We start from the raw sequence: 23,490 nt of genomic DNA, 5'->3' as shown, positions 1-23,490 counted from the left end.
TCAGACAATAGCAAAAAAGTAAACCATCTCTGAGAGTGTTAAAACCAATGCCCAGTGGTTGAGATAAGCTGTCTTCGCAGACAGGAAGTCTTTAAGAGTTAAGAGGAGGCTAAGGGTGTAGGTCTGATCGAGGCTCCGATGAAAATAGTCACATCCACAATGACATCCAAAAACGGATTTCAAAATGAGTAAATAGGAAACATGTGGATGGGATGATCAGTGTGACTCCTAGAAAACTGGAATCCCAGAAGAAGTGAACTGCAACCACTTGATACAACCCAGGGTGGGGACTCGTGGGACCGGGAAGCCAGAGACTTACAGCCTGAATTGGATGTGAGTTGGCTGAGGACAGACGTGGCTCCTCACCCAGCCTCCCGGGACCCAGATGGAATCTCCTCTAGGGTTATCAGTGCCACCCTGCCTGTGACCACACCCTCAGAGCCACTCCTGTCCTGATACCAGCAAGCAGACACACTGGTCGTGCAACACAGACCTTCTGTTCACAGGAGAGGAATCTCTTACATTGTAATTAGCAAATTAGCATTCCTCAGTCTCAGGGGAGGTTAGTCAACATAAATTAGCTCCTTTAAGTCCAAAAAAGTCCTAAACGCTCAACACAGCCAAGTTTAATGCCACCCAGAAACTCTGCTCAGATAGCAATCAGCCTCCATGGTCAACTTCCTTTCACCTGCAAAGGCAAAAATGTAGTTATAACTTCATCTGAAAAGTTAGAAACAAGGTTTTCTATTTAGCTCCTCAGTTAACCCAAAATAAACCAAATGAAAACAATTGCAAGGAAAACCTTATCTCCAATGTAATGAATAGGAGCTGTACGTTGTCAAATTTAGTTATCCTTGGGATTGTCTCTTCCAAAGCACAAGTTAAATTCCCAGTTGGGCAAAGCTGGTGACCATCCCGTTCCTTGGGCCTGGAAGAGGCTATGAAACCAAAGCTGTAAAAATTAATGTCCAGCCAAAGGCAGGAAATGAAAGCTATTCAGAATACATATGCTAAAAGTACTTCTCCTGGTAACCGGAACCCAGGCAATGACAGGAAGCAGGAATTCCTGAGACACAGCCTATTTCTAGAACTCATGGATCAGTTTCTTATGATTATTTTTGAACTCAGAGGGGACTCCCCAGAGCTACCAAGTTACCTATGTCCTTTAAGCCGATGGTCTAGAATTCTGATCAGACCTAAAAGAGCAGCCATCCTTCCCACAGACACTGAAGTCTTGAGGAGACAGGAACTGCTATAAATGCCCAACAGGGAAAAGTCCCTCAAGAGACTAAAAGCATCACAAGTGAGGAACCCTTATCCCCCCAAATCCGGAGAAGGTTAAGGCTCCCTGGAGCACAGTCCCTACCACCTCCTTGGAGGAGCTTACACCACGTCCAGTCAGCCACTCCACGTTCTGAGCTCAGAGCAGGCTGTGGCCCCTTCAGGAGGGCTAACACTGCAGGGTTCAGGGGTAACTGGGGCTTTTGTAAGGAGAAGAACTCTTCCCTATTTCACAGGGTGTCAGGAGAGAAAGTATGAAAAGACTTCCCGCCCCTTGTCAAGGGAGGGGCTTTCCTTGTACCCCTGGGGGAGGTTTATGCCGAACAATCACTGTCAGGGTCTTTGGGGGCTGTGAGAACACTGAGGTCATGACAGCAGTGTGCAAGGCGTAGTAGAGCTCCTTCACCACTCAGATAGCAAAGGGCGGCACAGTCTCAGCATACTTCTCCTTTCCAGCATCTATTAAGCTGGCAAAAAACCAGTTTGGAAAATGTGTTGAAAATCCTCCATTTTGACTTCATGCTTTGGTGCTTCCACATTCTTCTCACTGCCCTAATTCTAAGCCCACACCCAAAAACAGCTGAAATCCCTTCAAAACAAACCCAAACAATGGATTCTAGCTCCCTCCTTCCCTCAGTGGAACTGCTTTGCTTTCGAATCCACAGTGGAATTTCCTGGTGCCAATTAACCTGCATCCCACTCCAGAACCCCAGTAAAGGCCCACAAGTTCTCACTGCCCACCCATTTGGTCAAGCATCCTTCTGGTCGTGGCCCTGCATGGAACATGGTGAACTCTTCTCTGGTCCTATGAGAAGAATAAACGTCCTCCTTTTAAGTCTTGTTCTCGTCTCCTGTGGCTGCACCAACGTTACCTCACCTTACTCAATATCATATCCTTAGAACAGAAAACCTGTGACAATAATGTAAGCACCTCCTCTCCTGGCCCTGCTGAGAGCAGCGGTGGACCCTGGGTGATGGGCCATCTGGATCCCATCTCCTCAACTCACACTTGCTCCTCCCTCACACATGAGGTCCAACTCAAGACAATCTGTTTTCGCACCTGGCAAAATGGCCAAGGCTCTATAAGGACAAATGTGCCTGAGGAACATCAGCTCGACTACCAACACAGGGCTGATCCAACACAGGGCTGATCCAACACAGGGCAGATCCAACACAGGGCAGATCCAACACAGGGCTGATCCAACACAGGGCTGATCCAACACAGGGCTGATCCAACACAGGGCTGAGGAATGATTTAACTCAACTTGGATAAAGTGGTTCCTGCTAGTGACTCAGACTAGACTGAGAACCTAAAGTCAAGTGCAGCCTCTCCAGGGAACCAGGGTTTTAACAAACTACCTGTAGAAAATAACCACATACCCTTTTATTGCTAGTTTGATGGAATAAAAAGGTGTGCTTTAAGAATGCATACTCTCCACAAAACCGAGCCCTTATCTCTATTTTTCTGTATTTTTTCTATTTATTTCTATGGCCACTGGGACACATGCCTTAAAATACACACACACTTGTCCTGCAAGTCACCTCCGTGATTAGCCCAGCCTGACTTATGTATGGCATGGGTATTTAGGAAAATGACTATTCATTCTCTACTACCACAGTCTGAAAGCTTGGAAGGCAACCACGTGGTAATTGACTATAGGAGGCAGCCTCTCAGATGGCCCCAAAGATCTCTCTTCCCTCCTGGTATTCATAGTCTTATATGATCCCCTTCACTTGAGTAACTTGCTTCCTGGCTTCTAACTAATACACAAAAGCAATATTGAGGGGATGGCATTTTGTGATTATAACTTCCATCTCTGCCCCTGGCTTTGATGAAGTCAGCTTCCTTGTTGGAGAGGGCCATGTGGCAAAAAACTGATGGTCACCTCCAGACCACAGCCAGCAAGGACCTGAGGCTCTCAATCCATCAGTCAGTCCCTCAAGGAACTGAATCCTGCAATAACCATGTGAGGCTCTTTCCCCAGTTGGTCCTTCAGATGAGACCCCAAGCCTGCCAGACCCCTTGACTGCAGCAGCCCTGTGAGGGTCCTTAAAGCAGAGGACCCACCTAAGGCAGGACCCTGACCTGATGGTAATAAATGTGTATTGTTCTAAGCTGCCCCATTTTGGGGTGGTCTATTATACAGCAATAGATAATTAACACACTGGAGAAGCAACTGATGTGTCTGGCATGTTTTTAAATTTGTGGGTCCCAGAGAGAATTCTAAAAGCAGAGAACAAGAGAGGTGAGCAAAGTCTTACAGGACAGGCTAGAGAAGTTAAAAGAAGGGGGAGAGAATGATTGTAGAAGGGATTAGGGCAAAGGCACATCTAACCTCAATTAACATTTTGATGATTAACACTCCTCACATCTAGGCTGCAATTAATTTCAAATGCTTTGCTTTAAACCAAAGACCCAAGAAATTAAATACTTTATAAGCACCCTCTCAGCTGACCTGAGCAGCCAGATGTTTGAATATGAAATTCTAGCAAGATTTTTTTTTCTCTGCATTCTCATTTCTCAAACCAGTAGTGTGTTAAATTGAACTGAGTGATAAGTTCCACAAGGGTGGACAAAGTATTATTCCCACTGTGGGACTTGACATAAACAAGGGAGTCTGCTCCTCACCCTGACCCCCCAAACCTGAAGGGGGTACCCCATCTATAAAAAGCCTATCTGTTCTAGACAGAGCTCTTTGGCTGGTCAAGCGGGACAAGCATCTGTGAATTACAAATGCACCTCATTCTAACTTGAGAAACACGTGAGCTCTGTCTAAATCTGGGGGTGGTTTTTGTTGTTTTTGCAGGGGGTTGAGGGAATCAGGCCTGAACTGAGACCTAACTTTAAGTCATTTCAACGTAAATTATGTTTTCAAGAAAACCATAAACAGAGCTTTTGTACAGAAGAGGAAACATTAATTAAGCAGCAAGATTCAGAAGAGACTAAGTAGCCCTCCACATCTGGAAAGGAGAGGAGGGCTGAGCTGCCTTGACACACATCGTCTGTGAATAACACATGGTTGTGTCTGCTGGTCCAGTCAGCCTGTCCTGCTGAAACCAAAGCGAAAGGGAAGGGAGAAGGATGAGAATCAAACCTCTGGTGAGGCGGGAGAGGGCCTAGGCTACTTAGATCTTTGTGGAGCTCCCAGGAGTTACAAGGCAGTTCTTAGCTCCCCAGCTCAGTGGGCCCAGGGCTACAGTGGCAGATGCAAGCAGCAATTCGAGGAGAGGGGAAAAGCCTGCCTCTCAGGTTTATGTTCCCAGGAGAGACCTTTTCCCATTCCAAACCCTCTTCCCACCATCCTCTCCTTCCCAGTGTCTGCTTTTACCATACTTCTGCTACTGATGGACAATCAGCATGAAACTGAGTTTCAATTCAATCACACGCTGCTGGGTGGATTATGTAGATTCACACTGAATAATCTCCAGATGAAACCACTACTAAGCCCAGCTCCATGAATATTTACACCCAGAGTGTTGTGCCTACTGTTTCAAAAACAGCCTCACACATTATTTCTAAGTTAAATCTGAACAGATAGTCCTGCATTCTGGTTTATTGATTTTATAAGTCTTAATGGTAGTTAGGTTTCTGGGAGAAAAGTTTTGAGGATTCTTATATAAAAGTGTTAATATCCTCTTATATCTGTGGAGTTCCTCTATCTATCTATCTATCTATCTATCTATCTATCATCTATCTATCTATCTATTATCTATCTATCTATCTATCTATCTATCTATCTATCTATCTATCTATCTCCATAGAGAGAAGAGAGGGGAAAACTCAGAATAATATGCATGTTCAGATATTGCTTAAAATATTACTTGAAGCAGGGGAATAACAACTAAAAATTAAGCATGACTGAAAGTGCTAAATTAGGTCATTAACCAAAGAGATTGAAAGAAGCCAGCATCCTAACAGGAGACTAAAAGACTGTCCCGAAGTCCCTCCAGCCCACACGAGGCTCCAAGGAACAGAAGGTTACAAGCTGGCAGCGGCTCCTGGTGCTCAAGGCACGTCTTTACCATGGACAACCATACATGCTCACCAATCCAAGCCAAAGGAGATCTGCCCTTGGCCCCTCTTTTTAACTCAAAGGACACCCTTTCTCTTTCTCTTTTGGCAGTTCCAAAGCTGTATGAGTCAAAGGGAGGGGTCTTTTCTAAACCAGGTCCTGCCTATGTGGGGATGTGTATCCAAGATGACCTTCCATTGTCACTGAGGCTGACCTGCAGGTACTCACCGGTGCACTGGTGCCCGTTGCCGGTGTAACCAGGCAGGCAGACGCAGCTGAAAGTGCTGCCTCCAAGGTGAACGCACCGGGCCTGGCCAGTGGGAGCACAGGTATGGCTGCCATCCTCACAGGGGTTGGGAGGTGGGGCAATCACTAAAAAGAGAAGAAGGCGAGGATGTCCGAGAGTTCAGACCTGCAAATGGGTGAGCTTTGCTCTTCACAGCACAATCCAGCATGCCAACAGCATCGGGACTTCTGAAGACTAATAAGGAATGCAGGTTCTCAGGCCCCATCCTAGACCCAGGGAATCTGAATTTTAACAAAATCACTAGATGGTTTGTATGCATATTAAACTTCGAGAAGTGCTGGTCTGGGTTTGTGGTTAAAACACTAGGCATGAAGATCATCAAAACAGTGGATCTAAAAGTGTATTTTCTTTAATATCATCTAACAATGGGATGAATTTGGAATTCTAGTTCTTTTGGATCCACTTTTTTTTGGGGGGGTGAACCCTAGAAAGTGGTATTTTATTATAGACTAGAGTGCATGAATTCACTCATGCGTGGGGTCCCTCGGCATGGCTAGTGATTGGGGCCAAGGGGCCAATCAGGGCAGGCCGGCCAAGGGGAGGGACCGCGGGAGTTTGGCTGGCTGTGGGAGGTTGGCTGTGGGAGCGCACTGACCCCCAGGGGGCAGCTCCTGTGTTGAGCGTCTGCCCCCTGGTGGTCAGTGTACGTCATAGCTACCAGCTGGTAATCCGGTTGTCCGGTCATCCAGTCGTAACAGTCGCTTAGGCTTTTATATAAACATATAGATGGAACGCTTTGGCTGGTCAAGTGGGAAAAGCATCTTTGAATTATAAACCTATTTCATTGTAATTTGAGACATATTTGACCTCTACCTAGAGCTGTTATTATTTATTAAAGAGGTTCATAGTCTTGTTACATGATTGGACCAAATACCAGACATATGGGAATCCCAACTGAAGTGAACATCCTTCAATATCTCAACACCAAAAAATTCTATTTAGAGAAAAACAACAACAAAGCAACTAAAACAAACAACCCAGAACTGAACTGAGCCATAGCTTTGGGTTATTTTAATGTAAATTGTATGTTTTCTAGATAAACCATACGTCAGAAGTGGAAATGTTAATGAATGAAAGAGCCAGGTTCAGCATCATTTTGGCCAAAAAGAGGAATGGTTTTGGGACTCACAGACGCAAGTGTACTGGTCCTCTGCAAACCTGTAACCGCTCCGGCACTCACACCTGTAGCTTCCCGGCAAGTTGATACACATGGAGTTGGGGCCACAGTGATGGAAGCCAGTTGCACATTCATCCACATCTAGGAAGAAATGAGAACAGAAAAGTGCTCCTCAAATCAAGGATCCCACAGGTGGAAGGTCTGGAAACTCAATATTTTCTCACCACAATGAGGCTTCAATGGGACTCACAGTTGGTGGACTAAACAGGAGTTGAAATGCAGGATTTTAAGCACCAGATATGGATGAGTGTAGCAGATCATAAATAACATTTCAAGTCATTCAAGCATAAGACACAGGGAGATGTATTTTGAACAAACATTCTGAAAAGGTTTTGAACGTTTAAAAAATACTGAACATTTAGAAAAAAACAACACTGCAACAATTTTTCTTTTAAAATGTGAAGAGATTTCTACTTGCTACTTTTGGGGACATAATAGGTGAAAAAACACAATGTCTGAATCTAGAAAACAAAGACAAACAAAAAAAAAAACCACCAGAAAATGTACTGCTTAGTACGTGTAAGAAATATTTAATACAGGTTTAAAATTACAAAGCTTAAAAACTCAGAATATCCAGGAATTGCAATAGAGGTCTTCTTTTCACAGTCCCATCCCCAAATACCCACCTCCAAACTCTCCTCTCAAACTATCCAGCACACACCTTAGTTTTTAAATCCCCGTCTTTAGATTAACAGCTGCTAACCTCATGGATCAATGGAGATCATTAAGCAGACAGACACTTGTCTTTCATAAACATGGTGCCTGACAACTCCACGCGAGAACACAGAGTATGGTTCTTACCCATGCAACTCCGTCCATCTGCCTGGTACCCAGGTGCACACTGGCAGGTGTAGTCCACACCTGTCCCCGGGTAGCACTGAGCTGTCGGGCCACACGTGTGACTCCCATCATAGCAAGGATTCACTGGCACGGGGGCTGAGTGCTCTGTGTGAGTAGAGAGGAAATAAACAAAAGCACAATCTGGCTGTTGTTATGAGAACGGCACAGGAGGGAGATCCAAGAGCTGTTGGAACTAACTGTATACTTGTCTGTGTTTGGGGCCCACCTGGCAATCTGCTAAATTAGTAATATCCAAAGCTAGGCTGCATTATTTGTACGGCGATTTTTAAATCCAGGATGACTTCCTTTGGCCTACTTTACAGACAACTAACCTTTTCTTGTTTATAGTAGGTTTGTGTCCAGGGAATAAAAATATCCAATACATGCCCTGGCTGGTTTGGCTCAGTGGATAGAGCGTCAGCTTGTGGACTGAAGGGTCCCAGGTTTGATTCCGGTCATGGGCACATACCTGGGTTCCGGGCTTGATCCCCACCAGGGGACGTGCAGGAGGCAGCTGATCAATGATTCTCTCTCTCATCATTGATGTTTCTGTCTCTCTTTCTTTCTCCCTTCCTCTCTGAAATCAATAAAGATATATTTTTTAAAAAATCCAATACATGGCATCCTTTTATTTAAAAACTAGAGGCCCGAAGCACGAAAATTCATGCCAAGAGTAGGCCTTCCTTCCCCTGGCTGCGGGCACCAGCTTCTCTCCAGCACCCGGAACCCGGGCTGCTTCCCTTCTCCGGCCACCCGCAGGCACCCAGCTGGGACTCGGACTGGCTTCCCTTGGGCTGCCTGCAGGCACCTGGGACCTGGCTGGCTTCCCTCCAGCCCTGGCTTCGTCAGGAAGGACATCCAGAATGACGTCCGGAAGACATCTGGTCTAATTAGCAATATTACCCTTTTATTATTACAGATTGTCTCTCATCTCATGTGATTCTTGGGGTAATTCTGAGCTGGGCTGTCATCCCCATTATTGATAATTTTCCCAGATAAGGAAAGTGAGAGTTATTGGAAAAATTGCCCGAGCTCACAAAGCCAGAAGTGGGACAACAAGGACTCACATCCCAAATTTCTGCTCATAAATTGGGCAATCTCTCATTAAAATTCACTATAAGTCAAAATTCACGAGAAAAATCTTGCTTCTACAAAATAAAAGAGGAGTGGTTTTTGCAGTATTTACTTTTTAGGATTAACCCTGCCATGGACCCATCCATCCACTAGACAGTGATGACTGTTAACATCTGAAATCTTCCCTAAATAATTTTATTTCTACATGCAACATAATAGTAACGCTTATTGAGCACTATATGCCAGGCACTGTTCTAAACCCTTTACATCCCATCCCATTAAATCCTCATGACTACACTGTGAGGAAGTAACCCACTCCAACGCCACACAGCCAGAAAAGATGGATGGGGCTGGGATCAAAAGCCAGGCAGTCTGGCTCCAGAGACCATGCTTTCCACCACTTTGCTACAACCACAGCCAAAGGAACTTCATAAAGTTATCCAGTCTAAGCCCAGGGCACAAAGATGATAGTGTTGGAGAGGGACCCAAACACCCAGATGGGATGAATCCATTAACCATGGGCACTTCCATTTACTTCTGGTTCCTCCAGTATAAAATGAGAACACAGCCTGGCTGACGTGGCTCAGTAGTTGAGCATTGACTTATGAACCAGGAGGTCAGGGTTCAATTCCTGGTCAGGGCACATGCCTGGGTTGCAGGCTCAATCATCCCCAGTGTGGGGCATGCAGGTGGCGGCTGATCAATGATTCTCTCTCATCATTGATGCTTCTATCTCTCTCTCCCTCTATGAAATCAATAAAAATATATTTAATAAATAAAATAAAATAAAACAAGAACACAAATAATGCTTCTATCTGCTAGAACCGCTGAAGAAAATAAAGAAAATCCAACACAATGCATGTGAAAAGTGACTCTCCCAGGCAGGCCTACCCAGTTCCCAGTGACTGTGTTCCTTCTTCCTCCTCACTTAAAGTTTTATCTTTGTCTCAATCCCTAGAATTAATTCTGGACTTAGATTTGAAAGATTTCAGGAGCCTGACCCAAATCTCCCAGGTTCTACATCAAGCCATCTCTGCTACCACTGGGGCTCCCTCTAAGTCATCCTAACTTGGGCTTCTGTCTTGGATTTCTATGCCTGATTCCCTGTCTTGACAGCCAGCTTAGTACACTCCATGTCTTGTCTTGCTCTTAACAGCTCCCTCACTTCCCCAGAAACCAGCATCTTGGCACCGTAGACAGACTGTGGCAGTCCCACCTAGTCTGGACCCAAGTGCTTGCTGCTATCACCTGCCCCACAGACTGGACTTCCTCCCAGTCCTTCAGGATGTCTGGCCACCAACCCAGTCCTGGCCCCACTGCCTACACTAGGACTCTCCCAGTTTTCTGCTGTGAACTGGGATGCCTTGGCTGAGTCCCTGATGGGACCCCCTTGCTTTCTGGTGAAGTCCCACCATCTGCTTTATAAGAAACACTACAGTGTGTTCCTGCAGTAGAATATCTTCATGGTAGTGATTCCCATATTATGGCCTGAAAAAAAAAAAAAAAGAGAGAGAGAGGAGAGGAAGGCCATGGATTTCTCCTTGGTTCACCTCAATGACACTGGCCAGAGTAACAGCAACTTTGCCAAGAGAAGAGGACCAACAAATGACTCCAGCATTTTTTAAACCTGATGAACTTAAGCTTGCCAGCATAAGCCTAGACCCCAAATCATGCAGACATCCTTGGACGCCCATCATCCCTCCCTCCGGATCTCTTGGCAGATGGGACGGAAGCCCAGCACTGGGGCTGTGGTTGCTGGGTTATCATAATAGTGTAGACCAAGTTCCTGAGTCAGTCCCAGCCTGTGTTTCAGTTAACAACGACAGGGTTATGTCCTCACCGGAGGCCCCGTGTGAGACAAGAACCCAATTCTCCCCCATGATTATTTCTCCATTTTAGAAGAAGATACTTTACAAAATGCCTAGCCTACCCAGCCAAAGGGGAATGTGCGCTTTGAAATGTTTTAATTTATAAATATCCATGCTTGGCCTTCTTGTTCAGTGCTTTCCAGCATCACATTTTCACCCTGGCACATCCCAGCAAAGATCAGTGAGTATGTAAGAGCTTACACCCTTCCTAGGCGTATAAAGAGAAAAAAAAGCAGCATAAAAGTTGACTTGCAAACTTGGACAGGATACACCGGCCTACCTGAAATTCAGGAAAAATGCCCACAATTACATAAAACTGATTTAAAATAAAATATACATCACAGATAAGACTGGCCATATAACTAACGAAAACGTGGAGCCCTTTGCTCAAAATTAATAAACGCTTCCAGAAGACAACAGCAGAGCATTAAACCAAGTGTTAAAGCCCTTCTGTGCACAGGGCCCCGTTTACTAAATTTGGTTTTCAGAAGCATTATTTTAAAAGCACATCTCTAAAACCACATGGCTATTCATTCCCCATGGCGTGTTAGCTTGTCTCCTATTATAGTAAGCAAAGAATAGCGGTGCCCTTCTTAAGACATTTTCTATTTCACCCTCACCCTCTTAAACAGCTTGACTCTGACAGGGGATCTGGAACTCATTTTCTCATTTAATCAAGAAGGGAAGAGCGGTTTTCCTTAAAGGAACAGCCTGTTCAGCTTCAGTGCGGGGCCCTCTGCCCAAAGTCTCCTCGACTCGCCAGATGGAGCCCCAAAGGGGAGCCAGGGCAGGAGACAGCCAGCCCACACTGAAGGCGTGGGCTAGTGGCTGCAGCACTCAGCAGGAGACCACAGCACCCCTCCTGGACCCCTGGGGAGCCAGGGGCTCCCACATCAGGGGCAGCTGGACTGGTCCACAGACTTTCCAACCAGATCGTCGTTCCCTCTGGAAAAAGTGGGAAATTCTTAAGATGCTATGCACTGAGAAGGGAGGTTTTCTTTTTGTTTATCTTTTTCTTTTGTTCCCCCCACCCTAGCCCCACCCCGCCAACATCCCCTCTGCCCGGTTTTTTCCTATTTGGAGAGAATAAACAGTACCGCTGTTTTCTGTGCGGGTGGATGAAGCAGGGTGCAAACATTAAGGGTTAAAATATGCATTCCCTCTTGTAAAAGTTGGTCTAAATTAGAGGCAGCCTGGAGGCCAGAGAGGCCAGCGAGGCCAGGTGGAGGGGCAGGCTCTGGGGAGTGGAGAGGGGGCTCTGGAGCCGGTGCCAGGGTTTGAGTCCAGCTCCCCCCTTTCTAGCTGTGACCCAGCAAATTACTTCATGTCTCCACTCAGTCTGGAAAACGGGGTGATAGTCTCCCGACTGGGTTGAAGTTGTAGTGGAGATTACACGAGTTAATTCGTGAGGGTACTCAGTGTTTGGCACCAAGTAAACCATCCTTTGCTATCACTCCTGTTATTATTAGACGTGGTGCGGAAGGGAAAAATCATACACAATTCTGAAGACAAATTAGCAACTTGTACCTGCCAGTGTGCGGGATTTCTCTGATCCTTTGTGGCTCCTACTTGGTGTGTCTCTAGGAAAAACACACCAGAGATCTATCTCTTCCCTAAACGATCCTGGAGTCGGAATGGGCCTCTGTGGCCTGGGAGGCTCTTTCCACTCATCACTGTTCTCACAGATCGAACGCCTACACCCCAGCAAAGGGCTGGGCTGGACACTCAAAGGTGAAGAATGTTTCCCCAGTTGTTTTTGTTTCAGTCTCTCCATGAGGAATCGGCAATTTTCCATCCCTCTGAGGTGCATATTTCTCCAAAATCAAGTGACACTGGCATGCTCTCAATTCACTACCTTATAATCCCATCGCTGGACACCCAACACCTGGGCCCCATCTAAGTTCCCTAAAACCAAACCGACCTCCCACCCAAGCCAGCAAACTCAGGACTCTCATTTCAAGTCACCTCTGCCTCCTAGAAGAGTCTTGTCCTCTGACCTGAATCTCCTGTTATTTGCTGAAGTGACACTTGCATATTGAGACCAAGGAGGCTCCAGGAGCCCTGCCCTCCAGTGACCGCTCACAGAATGGCCCGTCGGGTACAGAATCACCTCTCTGAGGCACCGATTCTGGGCTCAGCAGCCTCCATATGGAGCTGAGTGAGGAGACGTTCTCTTTCTCCGCACCCGCCTCTTGCATTCTAGAGTGAAGCAGTACCTATTGGTTTTCAGGATGAAAACCCTGCCCTCCCCTGCCGGACCAATCCCCCCGATCTGACAACGTCAATTCCTATCTGTACAGTTCCCCGACTTCACAGGCTCATCCTCAGGCTTGCCTACAACTTTTTGTTGTTGTTGTTAATTAGTAGACTTTATTTTTTAGAACAGTTTAGAACAATAGGTTTAAAAAAAAATTGAGCAGAAAGTATAGATTCCCTACCCCCTCCTGCTTCAATTTGCACACACAGTTCTATTATTAACATCTTGTATTAGTGTGGTACAGAGGTTGTGACTGATAGACAAACATTGTAATACTAGAGGCCCAGTGCATGAAATTCATGTGTGTGTGTGGGGGGGTAGGGCATGAGGGAGTGGGGGATGGATCCCTCAGCCCGACCTGCACCCTCTCCAATCTGGGAGCCCTCAGGGGATGTCCTACTGATGGCTTAGGCCCGCTGCCCATGGTTCTCTGCTCTCTGCGGACCTGCCTGCCTATCTGCTCTCTGGCTCGCTGCAGCGGCCAGGGACAAGCAGGGCCCTGGTGTCTGCTCTCTGCAGGGGCCTGCTGTCTGCCCTCTGCAGGGGCCTGCCCTCTGCAGGGGCCTGCCTGTCTGCTCTCTGGCTTGCTGCTGCAGCCAGGAACAAGCAGGGCCCTGGTGTCTGCTCTCAGCGAGGGGCAAGCAGGGTCCTGTTGTCTGCTCTCTGCAGGCGCCTGCTTGCCCCTCACCATGGCAAGGGCTAAGAGGACAACTCCCTCGGGGCTGAGGGGACTGAGTGCCGCCATCTTGCGGCTATGGGCACCGCCATCTTTGTGACGGAGTGATGGTCAGTTTGCATATTCTGTCTTTATTAGATAGGATTATTATTAACTACAGTCCACAATTTATGTTAGGCTCACTCTTTGTGTTGTACATTCTGTAGGTTTTGACAAATGTGTAATGACATGTATCCACCACTACAGAAGCGTACAGAATAGGTGTTCTCCACCTATTCCTCACTCTCCTTCCCTCCCCCTCCCCTTGAACACCTGGCAACCACTGATCTTTTTACTATCTCTATAGTTTTACCATTTCTAGAAGATCACATAGTTAGACTCACACAGTATGTAGCCTTTTTGGACTGGCTTCTTTCACTTAACAATATGCAGGTAAGATTCCTCATGTCCTTTAATGCCTTGATGGGCCTAGAACATTTTTATCTGCATTTTTATCACGCATTACAGGTGAGGTTAATGCTGACTGAAGTATGAGAACCACTGCTTTAGAGTTATGGTTCTTTTTCCCCCTCAACTGTTTTTTTAAATTAAGACTAGAGGCCCGGTGCACGAAATTCGTGCACTGGGGAGGGGGTGTGTGTCCCTCAGCCCAGCCTGCACCCTCTCCAATCTGGGACCCCCTCGAGGGATGTCCGACTGCCTGTTTAGGTGAGATCGGCCTAAACGGGCAGTCGGACATCCCTCTCACAATCTAGGACTGCTGGCTCCCAACCGCTTACCTGCCTGCCTGCCTGATCACCCTCTAATCACTCCCCTGCCAGCCTGATTGATGCCTAACTGCTCTCCTACCAGCCCGATTGCCCCTAACTGCCCTCCCCTGCCGGCCAGGTCACCCCTAACTTCCCTCCTCTGCGGGCCTGGTCAACCCTAACTGTCCTCTCCTGCAGGCCTGGTCCCCCTAACTGCCCTCCCCTGCCGGCCCAATTGCCCCCAACTGCCCTCCCCTGCAGGCCTGGTCACCCCCAACTGCCCTCCCCTGCAGGGCTAGTCCACCCCAACTGCTCTCCCCTGCTGGCCTGATTGCCCACAACTTCCCTCCCCTGCCGGCCATCTTGTGGAGGCCATCTTGTGTCCACATGGGGGCGGCCATCTTGTGTGGTGGAGTGATGGTCAATTTGCATATTACCTCTTTATTATATAGGATATTATTCACTTCCCATACAATTCACCCATCTGAAGTGCACATCCCATGCAAATGAAAATTTTAAAAAATGAAAAAATAATAAAATGCACAATTACACAGTTTTTAGTATATTCACAGAGTTGTGCAACCATCCATGACTACAGTTAATTTTAGAACATTTTAATCTGCCCTCTCCCAGAAAGAAAGATTGTACCCTTTAGCTACCAATTCCCTATTTCCCTACTATTTCCTCAGCCCTAGGCAACCACTAATCTGCTTCTCTCTGTGGATTTGCCTATTCCAGACATTTTATATAAATGGAATCATGCAATATGTTGTCTTTCCTAACTAGTTACCATCAGCATGTTTTCAAAGCTCATCCATATTGTAATGTGTATTAGCTTCATTTCTTTTTATGTTTAATAATATTTCACTGTATGGATATATGACATTTTAAAAATCCTTTCATCAATTGATGGGCATTGGGGTTGTTTCCACCTTTTGGCTATTATGAATAATGCTGTTATGAATATTCATGTACAAATTTTTGTGGGGACATAAAGTTTTCATTTCTCTTGCATGTATAGCTACGAGTAGAATTGCTTGAATTGTAAGTTTGTGTTTGATTTTTTGAGAAACTGCTAGACTGTTTTCCATAGTAAGTACAATCATTTTACACTCACACCAGCCATGTATGAGGGTTTCAATTTCTCCACATCCTTCCCAACACTTACCTGTTTTTCAATCATATCCATTCCCACTCATGTAAAATAGTATCACACTGTGGATTTGATTTTTCATCTCCCTGATGACGAATGATGTTGAGCACCTTTAATGTGCTCATTGGACATTTGCATATCTTCTTCGGAGAAATGTCCATCCATAATTTTTGCCTACCTTTTACTTATATTATTTCTTTTCATTATTAAGCTGTTCTTCATCTATTCTAGATTCAAATTCCTTACTAAATATATGATTTGCAAATATTTTCTCTTTTTTGATAATGTCCTCTGAAGCACAAATGTTAATTTTGATGACATCCAAATTATATATTTTTTCTTTTGTTGCTTGTGCTTTTTTAATATCATTATCTTAGAAGCTATTGCCAAATTCAAGGTCATGAAAATTCATCCCATGTCTTTTTCTACATTTGAGCTCTTACATTTAGGTGTTTGACCCATTTTGAGTTAATTTTTGTACATGGTGTGAGGTAGAGGTCCAATTTCATTCTTTTATGTGTGGATATCCAGTAATTGTCCTAGAATCATTTGTTAAAAAAGATTAGTCTTCTTCCTCATCCAACTGTTTGGCACCCTTGTCAAAAGCAATTGACAGTAAATATAAGTGTGTATGCTGGACTCTCAATTCTGTTCCATTGATCTGTATGTCTAGCCTTATACCTGGCTAGACATACAGATCAATGTCTTGATTACTCTGAGTTTTGCACTCAGGAAGTATGAATTCTCCAATTTTGTTGTTCTTTTTCAAGATGATTTTGGCTCTTGGGGGTTCCTTAAATTTCCATAAGAATTTTAGGATCAACTTGTCAGTTTCTCAAAACACACACACACACACACACACACACACACACACACACACACACAACCAGCTGACAGGAGTGTGTTGAATCTATAGGTCAATTTAAGAAGTATTGCAATCTTTACAATACTAAGTTTTTTAAATTTGTGAACATGGAATACTTTCCCATTTATTCAAATCATCAATTTTTTTCAAAAATGTTCTATAGGTTTCAATGTAGACATATTATGTTTTTAAAAATTTATAATTTAACCCTAAGTATTTTATTATTTTTGGAATGGAATTGTTTCCTTAACTTCCTTTCATTTTACTCATTACTACTATATAGAAATAGAATTAATTTTTGTATATTGACCTTGTATCCTGCAACCTTGCTGAACTTGCTTATTAGTTCTAATAGTTTTTTAATGTGAATTCTTTAGATTATTTTCTACATATAAGAACATGTTATAGAAGAATAGAGATCATTTTACTTCTTCCTTTCCACTGTCTCATTTTCTTGACTAATAGCCCTGGCTAGAACTTACAGAACCATGCTGAATAGAAGAGCAAACATCCTTGGCTTGTTCCTGATCTTATAGAGAAAGCATCCAGTCTTTCCTCATTAAGTGTGGTGTCAACTGTAGGTTTTTCATACATGTCAGTTCTATTTTGTTTTGTTTTTTGGGGGGGCACTGGGTTTTTGTCCCACCTTTAAGTTTTAGCTAAACTGTCTCTTCCTTAGGGACATCTTCCCTGAACCTCCAGACCAGGCTAAAAGCACCCTATGCTTATCACAATTATAACAACTACCTGCCAGCAACACTCTGCCTCCTAACCTGGCCCCATCTTGTTCACAGTTGTATCCCCAATACAGGTTGGTGCTCATAATTGTTGCTACAAACCAGCCTCACATATGATGCTCTATTGCCGAGCTTGGCAAGGATATTGTTCTAAAAATTCCATTTCTGCCTCTGTCTCCACCTCAAGGACAGGACCCTGCTTTATTCATCTTTACATCCAGCACATAACACAGAGCTTGGCACAGCAACCTTTAGTAACCTCTGTGAATCATTCTGAGGCTACTCAAAAAGGTATTAAGAAAGCTTACATGTAATTTTGCCCATGAGCAAAAAAGGAAACTATACCTTCGACAGGGCCAATTTGACTGGTCACAGCAAATCTAAGCACTCTTTCCTCATCACTGTACAAGGCCAAGGCCCGGTCCACAGTCAGCTGCCGGGTGGTGGGGGTGCCCAGGGCTCTGGGGGCGTGCCTGCACGCCTGGTACGTGATGTTCTGTTGGATGTGGTAGGACAGTGTTCGGTTGATGGCACCAGAGGTGAGAGAGTAGTCTCTGGAACTTGTGGAGGTCACAGCTGCAATAGACACATTATACAGGCAAACTGGTAAATTTGAAAAATATTAAATACAGAGAATTTCACATAGAGTATGTTTTTCTACACATAGATTTTTATCTAATTCCTGGGACATGTTCGCTTGGGAAGTTCCTGATTTTACACGGGAACCTACAAGGCAATCCCCAGAGCCTGAGCTGACACAGAGCCAAAGTACTGAGAGGGAGGAGGTCTGGTCACTGCTTGTCACTATGTGAAGAGTAAGTGCTACTATGTGCCAGCCCATGAGGTGAGCCCTGTGATTGTGGGCAGAGCCTTATAGTGGTTAAGAAGTAGTCGAAGATGCAAGGCTGGCACGTGGCCACCTGACCCTACACCCCACGATTTTAGCCAGTCCGTCCTCTACATCACACGGGTGATGGCTTCCACCCCCTGCGCCTGAGTACGTCTGAAGGGCCCCAGGGAAAGGAAGGGGTCACTTCTCTCAATCTGAGTCCCAAGTCGGGAGCGCAGGCCAGTTACCTGGCACCCACTATTCTTTGTACAGTCCAGGTCTCAGCAGCCATTCTCTTCCCTGCATCTCTTGCCCGGCGCCCAGTCCTCACGCAGGAAGAGGAGCAAGGGCCAAGGAAAGGCACAACCCAAGCAAATTGCCGTGTTGCAGGGCAGCAGCTGTGACTGGCAGTATCCTGCATTCGGGGGGTGTTTTACAAAGACCTTGCTTTGCACATCTCCCCCATGTAAGGTGGACAGAAAAGGTGTGGTTATTCTCATTCTAAAGATGAGACAACAGGCTCTCAGATGATGACCTTTTCCCCACCTAGTTTAAGTGGCAAATCCAGGCTACGCTTTTCTATCTTCTGACTCCAAACCTGGCATTAATTTTACAACCCTGCAGCTTGTCTGTGACTTTAAAGCAGGCTGAAATAAGGTTATAGGATGAGTCTAAATTCCAATAATCAACGTTTTGACATGGCCCAGAGAACAAAACAATTAAAAACTATATATAATTATAGCATCCCTACCCATCCCCAAAGACAAAGCTGTTATTGATGACATTATTATTATTTGAAAGTATTGGGTAGGAACATTAAGATTCCTGCGTATAGCAGCTGACACTCTGTGCTCACTTACACTATAAATTTGATATTAACAACAAAAATAATAATAATGATATTAATCTTATTTTACGTGCCACGCACTAGTGTAAGGACATTCCATGTAGTAACACTTAATCTCCGTAAGTATCTTGGGAGATATGTACTATTCCCGTTTTACAGATGTGAAGACCGGTTACACATACCTGAGTCCGAGTAGTGATAAAGCTCCTCGTAGGGAGCCATGTGGGCGGTGAAACCTGCTGGGATGTAAGGCACCTGGCCTTGAATGTTGGTCTTAATGATCAGATAGTCCTCTGGGTCAAGCCCCTCAGCAACCTGAGTGATTCGAACCCTCTCCTTTCCTGGGTAGAAAGTAACTTCCATGTCATGGACAAATGTAGCACCTGGAGGGGGTGAAAAAGTCAGTACAGAGATGAAAAGAGGTCTTGCATGTTCCAGTAATAATTACCAGTGCATATGTCCACCTCCCAATTTCCACTGCTGATGGCGAGGGGGCCTGAGGAGATCCCGTGATACCCAAGACTAAGTGCTGCCAGCTGTCGATTACATCAGCTCCTCAACTTTTCTCTTACAGAGTGTGTTGTTATCCTGCCACATCTCACACCATCTCTTTTTGTAGGAGCTTATTTTCTGTGAGAAATAAACTCCTGGAAACATCACTGACCTTTCTCTTTCCAATGGTGCCCAGATTAGCAAAAACAAATGAACAAACAAAACAGGATACCCTGTTACACTTCAATTTCAGATAAATAATGGATATGTTTTTAGCATAAGCATGTCCCACACAATATTTGGGGCATATTTACATTAAGTTATTAAAATTATTCATTGTTAGCTGAAATTTAAATGTAACTGGGTATACTGTATTATATTTATCTACTTTTGACTCAAGGTTTTAGTCAAGAGCAAGATCCTCTAATAGCTGTTGGGCTCTACAGCTGGAGGTGGGGGGGGGGTACTTTTCTCTCAGCACTTTATGTGCAATAAGATAAATCTACCAGGAAACAAGCTTTCTCAGGTGGAGAACAGAGAAGCCAAAAATTATCCTTTGCACTCTCGCTACCACAGGGTGGTCCTTCCACCAGCATGAGCATTGCCTGGGAGCTTGTTAGGAAAACAAAATCAGACCCCACCCGAGCCTACTGAGCGAGAAGCTGCATTTGCGCCAGGACCCCAGGGGATCTGTGCTGGATAAAGTCTGAGAAGCTCTGGTCTCTCCTCTTATAGGTCGGAGTGGTGGGGGCGGGAGAAGAGGAAAGGCACACCCTTTCCCATGATGTTCTGTCATCTCCAGGTGCCCTATTGTTACCATCTGTGCATAACAACTCAATTAAACAAAGCCTGACCAACAAGCTTCAACAAATTGGGGCGAGAAGACACAAATGCTCCAAATGGAATATTCTATTTGTCAGGACAACTTGGAGGAAGCCACAGTGGGCCAGGGTAGCTCAATGCTGCAGCGCTTCCTTCCATCTCCCACTTATTCTGCCCATTAAAACAAGAGGGCCATTGGTGCTACCCAACACAAAGGAATTGGAGTAGATGCCATTTAGAAGAAATCACTGTCTTTCAAAACAGTCCTGTGAGGCCAAACCATCCCCAGTTCCCTCCAGACAGGAAATCACACACCTGTGGCTCTGGGACACTGAAGAGGCAAATCCTCTTGCGCTGAGTAAGAATCCCAGGAGCAACGCCACCAAAGCCACGGTGACCACCGGCCCTCTCAGAGGCCCTGCTCACCTGTGAAGCTGAAGCCGTTCTCAAAGCCTGGTTTCTCCAAAGCAAAGAGCCAGCCGAACAGGCCTCCAATGGGTGTGAGGGGGAGAAGGGCCTGGGCGGCGGGCTGTGGGATGTGGCTGATGGCTGTGTAGGCTCTGCCATCATCGCTCACAATGTAAGCATGCAGGTCCACGTCCGTGAAGGTCACGGGGGTGTGATCCACGAGGAGGTGGCCGCTCACCTTCCCATTGACTCGATGAGGTGCCCCTGAAAAACAGCAAGATCATCATCCAGGCTGGGGAGGGGCCCACAGAAAACATCATTCCACTGCAACCCCCCAAACTCAATCATTAGCCATTTTCATGATTCCTGAATCAACCAATTATCCATCTCAGTATGAAATACACCTGTCTTCGATCTCTTTTCTCCCATCGTCCCTCTCTCCCATCCACTTTGACTCTAATGAGCTGGCAAAAAGGATTAACATTTCTGGCTAATCCTCGAATTGGGACATTAGCCCAAACATGTTCATTCCTCAAACATTCATTGAGCATCTGCGAGTTGCTAGGGCTTCGGTTCAGGTAGCAGAGGTACAAGGTCTACAAACAGAGCTCCCAGTGGCAGCTAGAAATGAGCAAGCGGCAGAAATAGACACGGAGCAGCCCCCAGCCCCAATCAGGCCGGCACGCCTCACCTCTCGGCAGACAGTGCTCCCCATTTCCGTTAAACTGGGACTGGCAGTGGCAGCAGAAGCCGGTGGCGTAGTCAGTGCAGAAGGCGTTCCGGGAGCACGCTTGGTGGTTGTGTTCACAGGTCTCCTTGTTGGGAGTTCTATACAAGAAATCTGGAAAGTCAAACAAACCTGCATTAAAGGACTCGGCCAGTGGTCGGCAAACTCATTAGTCAACAGAGCAGCAAACCGCAGCTCGCGAGCCGCATGTGGCTCACAAGCCGCAGTTTGCCGACCACTGGACTAGGCGATCCCAGGATCCTCGATGCTGCCAGCTTCATCGTGGACACCGTATCTGCTCCATAACATCAGTTTAGATTGTAACAAACACATGGGTATTGATGTTTAAGAGACAGGAATAACATTCAACACGGGGATTAACTTGCTTGGTCTTCTGGAAAGAATGGCTGCTGACACCGAGGGCTCCCACCTGGTCTCATTGCCAGGCTGGTGAGCCCGCGTGAGCTGCGCACTCTGCTTGGAGTGAGTAACAGAGAGCCCACCAGTAAGAACGTGTTAGGATGAACTGTACAAAACTGCCAACTTGGGGGTCCAACATGGCCAAAGATCAGCAATTTTGGTTCAACCTGATAGTAATGATCCCCTGAGAGGAAGACAAAAGAGAGAAACAAATGTCATTTTATGCCTAACCGTTCATTCTTCTCTTCTTTTAGGAGACCCTGACCTTAAAGAGAATAGCCTATATCTTGTCTCACTACCCAGAAAAAGAAAATGTGTTTTTGTTTGTTTGTTTTGAGGAGAAGGGCCTTAAAGAACACACAGCTCCCTTAAGGAAAGTGTGTGGGAGAAAATGGAGGGAAAGACTTGGGAATCCATCCAGCTGTTAAACGCTCTGAGCCTTTGCAAGGTTTCTTGGGAAACAAGCAGGACTTCATGCGATAGTACGGCCTGGCCACCACCACGGTCTCCTAGGAAGCCACAGCAGACCTGGGTAAAAGCAAGCTTCCAAGTGCGACCAAGAAACAAAGGAATTGGAGCAAACACCATTGACATAAAGGAAATGGCCAAGTGGGTGGGGTGTGGCTGGGGTGGGCACTGATGGACAAGAGAAGGCTTTCTCCCCGACACGGGACGATGCCAATCCTAAGCATAGCCACCAGGAGGCTAAGGGGCTGTGCATCCCCAGGAGCTGGTATTGGGTGGTGACTCTGGAGCACGCTGACCAACAGGGAAGGCACAGAACTCTAGTGCTAGACTGATGCTGCTGTGAGGAGCCAGCTCCCGGGAAGACGGACACCCTAGTTTAGGTAGTTGTGTCCCAGGTCTAGGTCTAGAAAGGAGGGAATGAGAGGGGAAGCAAGATGATGAAAAAAGAATCAGTATTTGCCCAGTATTCCAGCAGAGAACAGAAACAAAGAAACCAGTGGGGGGAAGATATAGTACTGTATATGTCACAATATCCTATATAATAAAAGGCTAATATGAAAATTGTCCCCTTGGAGTTGGACCAACTGGGAGTTTGACTGCTCACTCGCTATGACATGCGCTGACCACCAGGGGGTGGCGCAGAATGAAGGAAGGCCCCAGCCGGCAGCTGGAGGAAGGAAGGCCCTGGCTGGCGCCTGGCAGGTGGCAGCCCGCAGCCAGGGTAGGAAGGCCCCAGCCAACAGCTGGCAGCCGGGTGAAGAAAGGCCCTGGCCGGCAGCCGGAAGGCCCCAATCAGCCCTGATTACCGGCCAGGCCTAGGGACCCTACCTGTGCATGAATTTCATGCTCTGGGCCACTAGTAGTTCCATAAGGACTTGTATCCACCAGGCCGAACAAAGTTAACACTGAACTAGAGCTTAATGTATGCCAGACACTACCCTATGAACTTGAACTCTTAATTTCCATAGAGCAGGGGACAATTTTGATCCCTGTTTCATAGATGAACAAGCTGAGGTACAGGTTCAAGTGACTTTCCTGAAGTCACAGGGGCAGGAGGTGGCAGAGCTGGGTTTGAACTCAGGAAGTCTGGCCCAGGATTCTATTACTCCTCCAGGGAAGCCTGGTCCATTCATGATGAGAGCCGGGTAAAGGATCTGACCAAGGGTCTGGGGCTGGTCAGCAGAGGCTTCAGCAAGGAAGGTTTGAGCCATCAGGCTTAATGGCAGAAGACAGCAGAGATGATCTGAGGGGTATCGCAGCACCCTGGGAAAACACAGGTAGGAGGAAGTGAGAGTAGCAGCAGGAGCTTTTGGACAGCACTTGAGTGCTGCTTACAGATTCCTGAGAACGCAGCAAGCTGAGGGGGTGGCAGCACAGACTCTTGACTCCAGGGGAACATCTGACTGGGAAACTAGTGAGAAGGAAGTTGGTGACTCAAGATTTGGGACAGGGCCTGCACGACACAGCTGAGAAACCCCAG

The 23,490-nt window shown here is 46.0% G+C and overlaps 1 protein-coding gene across 1 annotated transcript in view; it reads right to left on the bottom strand.

Annotated features, from left to right (window-relative positions):
* The window catches only part of NID2 (nidogen 2), a 63,091-nt gene that overhangs the window by 14,084 nt on the left and 25,517 nt on the right, over positions 1–23,490 (bottom strand). The window contains 7 exon segments of the mRNA XM_080665962.1: positions 5,523–5,666; positions 6,731–6,859; positions 7,580–7,723; positions 17,343–17,573; positions 18,856–19,056; positions 20,414–20,659; positions 21,087–21,236. Of these exon segments, the coding sequence (XP_080522088.1) occupies positions 5,523–5,666; positions 6,731–6,859; positions 7,580–7,723; positions 17,343–17,573; positions 18,856–19,056; positions 20,414–20,659; positions 21,087–21,236 (1,245 nt within the window).

Source organism: Plecotus auritus (genome assembly GCF_963455305.1).
Source record: "Plecotus auritus genome assembly, chromosome: 1".
In the NCBI taxonomy this organism is placed as follows: domain Eukaryota; kingdom Metazoa; phylum Chordata; class Mammalia; order Chiroptera; family Vespertilionidae; genus Plecotus; species Plecotus auritus.
The sequence above is the reverse complement of the archived record's forward strand: the minus strand, read 5'-3'. Positions and strand labels throughout refer to the sequence as shown.